The 10,135-nt window shown below is 38.9% G+C and overlaps 1 protein-coding gene across 1 annotated transcript in view; it reads left to right on the forward strand.

Moving 5' to 3' along the window:
* Positions 1–5,908, forward strand: part of chrna6 (cholinergic receptor, nicotinic, alpha 6) — a 14,193-nt gene extending 8,285 nt beyond the window's left edge. The window contains exons 3-6 of the mRNA XM_027134879.2: positions 123–167; positions 2,997–3,106; positions 3,355–4,378; positions 5,315–5,908. Of these exons, the coding sequence (XP_026990680.2) occupies positions 123–167; positions 2,997–3,106; positions 3,355–4,378; positions 5,315–5,440 (1,305 nt within the window). The 3' untranslated portion in view covers positions 5,441–5,908. The remainder of the gene's footprint in view (positions 1–122; positions 168–2,996; positions 3,107–3,354; positions 4,379–5,314) is intronic.
* Positions 5,909–10,135: the final 4,227 nt, after the last annotated feature.

The following is a 10,135-nucleotide window of genomic DNA, read 5'->3' on the forward strand; positions in this document are numbered from 1 at the left end:
TGAAACCTGATAAACAGAATTAATGTTTACTAGTCCACCATTAAAAGTGGATTTGTTGGTTTATTCAGTAATTGGAAGTCACGTTTTGTTCTCTCTTTCCCTCTCTTTCTCTTTCACTCTAGGACGAAGTTAATCAGATAATGGAGACCAACCTGTGGCTACGACATGTGAGTCATCTTTAGGATATGGTTATATAAATCTGAAATTTATAAGGTCTCTTAAAAAAGTACTTCCCCAGTCCCATGATTTGGTCATGCAGAAACTTAATTAACTAAACGGGAAAAACTTTTTATTACTAGTTAATTTATAGTTCAAAACGATAATAAGCTAAAGTGCTAACTAAGGAAGTGTAATTTACACATCAAACAGCAAGTGAGCGAGTTAAAGAGTTAGTGCATCGGTGCCAGATGTTGCTGAGCCCCTGAGATTATCACACACAACAGTCTCTAGGGTTTAGACAGAATTGTGTGAAAAAACATCCACCGAGCAGCTGTTTTTTTTTTTTGTGTGTTTTTTTTTTTGTGTGTGTGTGTGTGTGTGTGTGTGTGTGTGTATGTGAAAAGATCTTTTCGATGAGAAAATAACCAGACTGGTGCACACTTACCAGAATCCTACAGTCACTCAAATAACCACTATTTACATAAGGACTTCAGCAATCTTTATGTGATACGTCTGATAGCTTTAACAGTATTAGCCAATATTCAGAGAAATCTGTTGTTTCAGTGTGGAATTTAGTGATGAATGTAATATTTGTCATTCATGTAGGGGGAACATTTTTCTAAACAAATATTTTGAAGCAAATACATTTTCAAATGACAGAAACGCTTGACTGGATAAAACCTTTATAACTCCTTGCTATAGTGAGTTGAACTGTGAATTTCTAATATTACATAAAATTGTTCATGATATTAAAGTAGATGTAAGACCCAGACACAGTTGGCTTCTCTTTTTTTCCACGTTAATGAGTGTTATGCAATAAGTGCCTTTTTATGCACATTCAGTCAATACAGTAAGACAGGAAAGTGTGTGTGTTTGTTTGGAGTTCAGTCAGCAGGTAAGTCAGGTGGTTAATGCACTTCCTTTTATATTAGATATTAGAAATGTGTATAAAATAGGATAAAATTACATCATAACATCTGGAGAAACTCAATGCGAATGAATGACATGCAGTTTTGTCTTGTTTGACCCTGCATACAGTCACTTTGGGTTACAAGAGTGGATTATTTTACAGTTTGATCCTAACATAAAATTAAATATCATTCTGTAGTCGTAAATTCTTATGCACTGTTTTTTCCAACCAAGCTGTTATACAGTATGAGATATTTATATATTTTAGAAATAAAAATTGACAGCAGGTGTGTGTGTGTGTGTGAGAGAGAGAGAGAGAGAGAGAGAGAGAGAGAGAGTACAACAGACAGTGTTTTGTGTATGTGAGCTTTAGAGAGGAAAGACAAAAGCTTTAAGAAGGTATAGATATATGCGCCTCATGAACTTATGAACTCAACAGTCTTTCTGGTGGAAATCCATTTAGCTGTCAATAATTAATGTATGTTTTCCCCACGCTGCTCAAAAAAATAGCTCTTTAACTCTTCAAGCACCACTGCAGTACATTTCAAAAGAGGACTAGCCACGCTAAGACTAGCCTGTTTGACAGATTCATTTTTTTTTTCTTCAAGTCCCTACATTCATTTCTCCTGTTGTACCACAAGTATGTTTAGATGTACCAAATGTGGACATAGCGTTAGTATCAGTCATGAATCACATCCTGTTCATGATGAGTGACTGTTTTGTGTAGACACACATATACATAAATGCATAATTCATAACCTGGTGTTTGACTGTCTCTATTTCAGGTAGAAATGGAAAGAAACAATGAGAGACATATGTAGGACTGAGATGTTCTTGTTCAAGATGGAAAAATTCACTGATTTGGGCTCCATGATGGAAAATATGTGACACTATTTGTGGGAAATATAATGGCCTTAATACATCATTGCCGAATGTTCTTATGTATTTAAAAGGTTTTATCACAAGAATAAAATAAATCTATACTAGAATCATAAGCAGATGTTTTAAAGGGGTAATTTGAAATGTCCACACAAACAGTGTTATATATATATATATATATATATATATATATATATATATATATTGAAGATACTTTGGGGTGTTGCACAAAAGAAAAATGCCATTGCTGAGAGACTCTGAACTCGAATCCTGCCGATCCCACTCCCGTAGCCAAGAATTCAAGAGAATAAAATTGTCCATCTTCTTTGAGTGTGAGGGAGGGTGCTAACTCATCCTCTGTCAATCAGAGTGACACTAACCAGTCATGAGTATATCTGAGGTCATGTATCCTGGTGTGTGCATGAGCAATAGTATTAGATGTGAATGCTTGACATGGCTCAGAGGATGCATGTGCTGTTCCACACCCCTAACCATTTGGAAGGTACCAGGATAGGTGAGAACTAGTGGCTGGGCAATGAACAATTTGGGAGGAAAAATGAGGTAAAAAACAGTCTGAAATGAATCTAACACTGTATGAATCTCCAACACCAAATTTGTTTGATCTGCAGCTAATAGAGCTAGAACCACTGTCAGCTGGTGATGTAAACCATTTCATCCATACAAAACATAAAATCCAATTCCTTCTAATTTGGTTTATACCTAAATACTTCACACTGGGTAACTCCTACTAGCTAGTACTTGCTATGTGGGTGGTAGCTTAGTGGTCAAGATGTTGGACATCTGATGTAAAGGTCTTGAGTTTAAAGCCCAGGTCCACCAAGGTGCTAATGCTATGTCAGAGAACAACGTCCAAAACACACTCAGAAGAAAGGGCCATCTCCCCTCTTGTATATATGATTGGCCAATGTTACTCTGATTGATGGGGAGAGATTAATACCATCCTCCTGCTCACCAAGACTCGCAAACGGTTGACAATGTTTCCTTCCCCTTTTGATGTCAACTAATAGTGTTTTATTTATGCGTTGTAGATATGGAACGACTACAAACTGAAATGGTCTCCAGCAGATTTTGATGGCATTGAGTACATCAGGGTTCCATCCAATAAGATCTGGAGGCCTGACATTGTGCTCTACAACAAGTAAGCATCAAATGACCAAATAGAGGATTTCTGCTTTACAAAAGTATTTTTCCATTAAGGAAGCTAAAAGAATTGTCTGTCTAAAGAACAACTGGGGATCCTTTTGTTTTAAAACATATACATTTTACTCCTTTCGTTTTTAAAGGTTTTAAAGGCCGTTCTAGAAAGTCATTAAGAATGAGAGTACTGTAATCTCTCAAATGCATCCTATCATATACAGACCATCTTTAACCACCTTATTGCCCCAGTGCTGTAGGTGACTTCTTGGTGGAAGACAAGACCAAAGCTCTGCTGAAGTATGATGGTACCATCACCTGGGTTCCTCCAGCCATCTTCAAGTCCTCCTGCCCAATGGACATCACTTACTTCCCCTTTGACTACCAGAACTGCTCAATGAAGTTTGGTTCATGGACATACGACAAAGCCAAGATTGACTTGGTGCTGATTGGCTCCACGGTAAACGTCAAGGACTTCTGGGAGAGCGGTGAGTGGGAGATAATTGATGCACCAGGCTACAAGCATGACATCAAGTACAACTGCTGTGAGGAGATTTACACGGACATTACGTACAGCTTCTACATCCGCCGCCTGCCTCTGTTCTACACCATCAACCTAATCATTCCATGCCTCCTCATCTCTTTCCTGACCGTCCTGGTCTTTTATCTTCCGTCTGATTGTGGTGAGAAAGTGACACTATGCATTTCTGTACTCCTTTCCCTCACTGTCTTCCTCCTTGTCATCACCGAGACCATTCCGTCCACTTCTCTCGTCATCCCCCTGATTGGTGAATACCTGCTCTTCACCATGATCTTTGTCACGCTTTCCATCGTTATTACCGTCTTTGTGCTCAACGTGCACTACCGCACTCCCACCACCCACGCCATGCCCTCCTGGGTGCGAGCTGTCTTCCTGCGAGCTCTGCCCAGAATTATGCTAATGAGACGTCCCATGGACCAATCAGAATCCTCCGGAAAAGCAAGTCTATCTGAGGGATCATCCGGAGAAGTAGAAGGGAAGAAACGGAAGAACAGTTGCAGCAACTGTTTGGAGTTTGGCGAGGGGAAAGCAAGGGAGGGGGAGGTAAAGAAAGGCCTGTGTCCATGCCATCCCACGAAGGAGCCTCCTGAAGTTGATTGTGGGAAGCAGAGTCGGCAGCTGAGCGCTGTTAACACGGTGGTGGCATTTTCAGTGGTGTCACCTGAAATCAAGCAGGCCATCGAGAGTGTCAAGTATATTGCAGAGAACATGAGGAGCCGCAACAAGGCTAAAGAGGTGTGTTCTCACATACATCCATCTATTTCTTCTTTCATCACTGGAAAATTCTCTTTTAATTTTGTTCCTTGTTTGTGTCATGGTTCATCACTGGATTCTTTCTTTCCTTCCATTATTTGTCATCTGCATTATATGATCTTTTCATACACTTACACTTTTTCACTTCTTTTTTTCACTTCTTTTTATCATTGGTATTCTATTTTTCCTATTCTATTCTATTGTTATTCTAACTTTCATCCCTTCATCATTTTAACTTATCTATACCGTCTTATATTGCTCTACACTTTTATTTCAGTTTCTTTCCTACTTTCTTTTTTGTCTCGTTCTTTTTTCTACTTGCTTTGTTCATGTTTTTCTTTTTCTCTTTTTACCTTTATCTTTCATCAATTTTTAGAGTTAGGGATCTGAATTTAGGATTAAATTTAGGGTTATAGGATGAAGGTTCAGAGTTAGGGATAAGGGGTTGGTTTGGGGTTAGGAGTTAGGTTTTGGTTTAACGATTTCATCCCTCTTCCTATCCTTTATGTCCTGCATTTTTGTACACCAAACCTTTCATTCATTGTCTCCGTTCTTTGTAACTACATCTTTCTTTCTTTCTTTCTTTCTTTCTTTCTTTCTTTCTTTCTTTCTTTCTTTCTTTCTTTTTTTTCTTATCATCTAACTAGAGCTGTGGATAAAGCCTAATACCCATCCAACACGTTCAGATGAGCTTTGCATATATTAACATGGCTTTTAGGTCCCTGTGAGAAGAACTGGGATGGGATGATATAGAATGATATGGGAATTCTACCATTTTATTCTCCCCGCTGTCTGTTCTTCTCTTCTCTTTTGATGTAGTAGCTAGGAGATGTGTCACTCACTGACATTCCCATTGCTTTCATAATAATTACGATTTGATAACTTCCTCTTTCCTGTTCTTTTCTTCTTTCTTTCGAGGTGGAAGACGATTGGAAGTACGTTGCTATGGTAATCGATCGAATCTTCCTGTGGGTTTTTGTGCTGGTGTGTGTCCTTGGAACAATGGGTCTCTTCTTCCAGCCTCTCATCAGCTTCTTCGCATGACAGCTGACCAGATCACACCTTCCCCATTAGCAGAGACACAGCAATCACTCAAATTCAGCAGACCACCCGATTTACCCACGCACGAGTTTCCATTCACCCAAAAAACCAAGAAGGAGTGAACACCTTCTCACATTCTGACTGCATGTTGAAGGTTTGTGGCAGTCTGGTCAACCAAATCGGATCACAAGTCACAAACCTATTTTAACAAACCAACTCAAAAATGGTTGTATTTCTGTTACTTTCCCTTATGTCTGCCACTGCCTGTAAACCTCACACTATATGAGGCACTGTGGTTAAGACTTCCAAGACGCTGGGTAAGAAAGTTTGATTCGAGTTCACATCCAGGGGGCATGGTGGCTTAGTGGTTAGCATGTTTGCCTCACACCTCCAGGGTTGGGGGTTTGATTCCCACCTCTGCCTTGTGTGTGTGGAGTTTGAATGTTCTCCCCGTGCCTCGGGGGTTTCCTCCGGGTACTCCGGTTTCCTCCCCCGGTCCAAAGACATGCATGGTAGGTTGATTGGCATCTCTGGAAAATTGTCCGTAGTGTGTGAGTGAATGAAAGTGTGTGTGCCCTCCGTCCAGGGTGTATCCTGCCTTGACAGGCACAGGCAGGATTCCCTAGAAGACCCAAGAAGTTCGGATAAGCGGTAGAAAATGAATGAATGAATGAATGAATGAATGAATGAAAGTTCACATCCATAGATCTCCTTAGACAGACATTGACATTAGAATTGAAAAGCTGAATATTGAAGTGCCCCTTAAACATTGCACTGTACTAGCATGATTCCCACTTTAACCACAAGCCAAACTCTTCTGACTGAATGGACACAAATTCCTGGAAGAGTGAAAGACTGTACCATTAATATCTATGGATTTAGAATAGGACATATAGCAAAACAAATTCTATTCAACATGAATCAACATCTTTCAACATGTAAAATTTTGTAAAAATTTCAGTCTTTAGTTTTTAGAATTGTGCGATAAAGTTTTTAAAAAATCTCCAAAGGTTTGCTTAGATGAATAGACCAATCTAAAACCAATGGTCCACACCAGTCAGACCTTCATCCTAATCAAATGACTTGATAATGTCTACTCAGGAAAAATTAAGAGTATTTTTTTCTGATGTTTGCTTCAAATTATTTTGAAAACTGATTTCTGAAAATTTGATTCCTGCATCTCATGACAATGAAGTTCTTTAGCTCACTTGATCCAAACAAGTTTGGTTTGGTCTGAATCGTATGTAGAAGCCATCAGTCGTCAGTGCTGAAGTACGATTGGTTCATCTTACTTCCTGTTGCATAATGGATATATATATATATATATATATATATAAACCCGGATGTTTGTAGGAGTGGATTTTTTGTAATTAGCTCACTCGTGTGAGAACAGAGTTGAAAACTCCACATCTTATTCTAGCCATGCTAAAATGCTCCTTATACGATAACAACGTCTGATAAAGATTTGTGCATGGTGACATGCCATGAATCCAAAAATGGGAATGCTGATAACATTTAGAAAAAATAGCCAACGCTTGAACCTACTACCCATTATTACACAGTCTTGTCTAGCTGCTTAATAATAACACAGTTCATATAACATACAAAATAATTCTTATGACTATATTCTTTTGAAATTTAAAAAAATTGACCTCCGGTCACTGACCACAAGCTACTGCCCCTTGTACATTGGATGATTTTTGCCCAAAATTTGGATGGATGTGCAAATAAAAAAGTGCCACAGTATCCTGTGTTTGCCTTGGCGGCCTGGGTATCGTCGCTTTCGTTTCATCCATCTTTTCATGGTGATTTCTTCAACTGAAAACTCAAGCTGGATGTTTGACCCCAAAAGAAAAAAGTCCACTTAAAAAATTGCACATAAAAATGCAAACCCCTTTAAAAGACTGCATGATTTTTCCAGGACACGTTTTTTCCTCCCTCATCTCAGTCTCTGAGACATCCATAATCTCTTTTTCAGATTTACGGAAAGCACAATTCTCTTGTTTTCAGCAGTTTGTATGTTTGTAAAGCAGTTTTTCTTCACTGATGTCCTTGAATTAAACGGATACTGAATGAAGTGCTGTGACTGTTTTTGATGTCTTTTCATTTCTTTTCTTTTCTTTTCTTTTTTAACCAATTCGTAGGAATGTTGCACGTTAAATCTCCGGCTCCCTGCAGCGATGTTTCTCTGGCTATAGTCACATTGAAAGAGCATTTGAAGTTTAAGGCGTATTATCATAAGTGTTAGTTAAGGCAAATGTAAACCGCTTAACTTTTCCGCCATGTGGATTAGCGTTCCAGTAAAGACTACTTACTTTTGGACTGGAGCGAGTTGTGCAGATGTTCTTCCTGTCATGCTAACATGGCTAATCAGGGGTGTGAGAGTGTTTCCACAAGCTCACACTAAGTCATAAGATACTACATATGTCCTCCGCTAGCGCTTTGTACAAATATGAAACACAAAATGTTAATATTCCTGTTCTCAAATCTGATTGGTCGGAAGGTGTCAATTATTTGTTTCTACCAGCAGCTCGGACACTCTATCTACCTCCAGATCAAACACTTTTTTTATCCAGCAACAAAAGATCTGTCAAATTCACAGGGTAAAGATTTTCGAGTAGACATTCATTTATCTTTTCTACCGTGCTTGCTATTTTCTGCAGAACAGCACAGCTACTGAAGTTTATTAGCACATCAAAGTCTTCAGAGCAGAGGAGTGCAAGGTTCATCGTATCTCAACAAACCTGAAGTAAACATCATGAAAAAAAAAAACAGTGTCAGTACAGTAATGTGTTTGGGTGAAGTCTCATGAAGTCTCCTAAAGTTGGACATGTCTAAAGTTGGACGTCTTCCTTGCCATGAGCAATAAGCGGCTGACTGTGAATTTCGGTGTTCTGGTGAAAGACAAGGAAAAAGGAATCAAATCATGATTCTTAAAGCTGTTTTTTTATGAAACATGATATATACTGTACATTCACACAGTGATCATTTATTTAATGGCTACAAATAAAAATACATTTATTATTTCACATGCTAGTTAGTCTGCCAGTATACAGTGTCTAGTCTTATTTAGCTTGTAAGGTAGTTTTGTTAGGCTAAAGCTAGTTTGCTCATTCACTATAAAGCCGATTCTTGAGTTAGCCATGCTACTGAAATGATAGTTCCTGGGATAAACTGATTCAATAAGCTACTTCATGCTCTAATGCTAATGTGGTATTTAGCTACTTTTGATAGAATGCAGTATTAAACCTCACCAATTAGTTTTTGTCTGTAATTAGTTTTTCAGTCAGGTGTTAGGGGTAGGCCTTTAATCTTTGTCCGTGTGTGTGTGCGTGTGTGTGTGTGTGTGTGTGTGTGTGTGTGTGTGTGTGTGTGAGTGAATGACTATATGTCCCTTTTTAACCCACCTCTAATCGGATCAGAGGCTCATTGACTTAATGGTCTTTTAAACAGGACATAGCACACATCTCTCTCTCTCTCTCTCTCTCTCTCTCTCTCTCTCTCTCTCTCTCTCTCTCTCTCTCTCTCTCTCTCTGTGTGTGTGTGTGGTTACTAAGTATGGAACCAAAGATTTTTTTTTGTCACAGCAGAAGCTTCCCCATCCTCATTTATTGCCATATTTCTGACAGATCTGTGTGTCTGCTCACCCACCTACCTACTGTACGCTCTCTCTCTCTCTCTCTCTCTCTCTCTCTCTCTCTCTCTCTCTCACACACACACACACACACACACATTGTAAAATAAAAAAAAATATATAAACAAAAACATATTCATCTCTATTTTACATGTCAGCTGCAGGAAGTTGGAAAATTCCTGATAATTTGAAACTTTGTGGGAATGTTTCTACAAAATCTGTGTATTTGCTGAGGCACTTTGCCTTGAAGCACATAGCTATTAGCATACTACTAGTCTGTATCACCAGGCATTATCATGCTAGCTAACGTTTCAGAGATTAGCAATAAAGCTGTAGCTTGTTATCTTCGGATCCATACCCCGCTGTGTGTGGCGCAGTGTGACGCTAACATTCTAGTTTTATGTCAGCTTTATACAATGTAAATATTCCCCTGCTGTAAATAACCAGATCTACGTGTGCTTTGAATATATTTATTGAGCTTCACACACTCCGATCTGTTAACACACACAGCATTAACTGTCATCACGAACACGTCTTGCGCTCGAGTGCTTAACGATTATACTAAGCTTTTCCATAAACACAATCCTCCCCAGCACATCTGAGTAATAACGCAGCACAGAACACAGCTGGAGACACGAGCAGCACCACCGCTGTCCCTAAATAGAAGCGTGCTTGTGTTCAGGAAAAAAGGTTTATGGCACATTTTTGAATAATAAAGTGCAAGTCTGGCTCAGAGGATGGGGAAGTGGGTTTGAAGTGATTTTAAACTGATTTGAAATGTCTTTATTACGTAAATAAGAGATTAGGTTGGATCTCTCTCTCTCTCTCTCTCTCTCTCTCTCTCTCTCTCTCTCTGTGTGTGTGTGGGTGTGTGTGTATGTGTGTAAGTGAGTGACTAGGCTGTCAGATGTCACAGTGAATTTAATGGTTCAGAATTTCTGAATATTTTAATGTTTCACCCAACACTAATCTTACTATAATGCTAGTACAGACTAAGCTTGTTTACATTTAATGCTAGTGCCTGATGAGTAGGACAGTGGGGTAAGATGACCCAGTTGGTAAGT

Source organism: Tachysurus fulvidraco, chromosome 7 (genome assembly GCF_022655615.1).
Source record: "Tachysurus fulvidraco isolate hzauxx_2018 chromosome 7, HZAU_PFXX_2.0, whole genome shotgun sequence".
In the NCBI taxonomy this organism is placed as follows: Eukaryota; Metazoa; Chordata; class Actinopteri; order Siluriformes; family Bagridae; genus Tachysurus; species Tachysurus fulvidraco.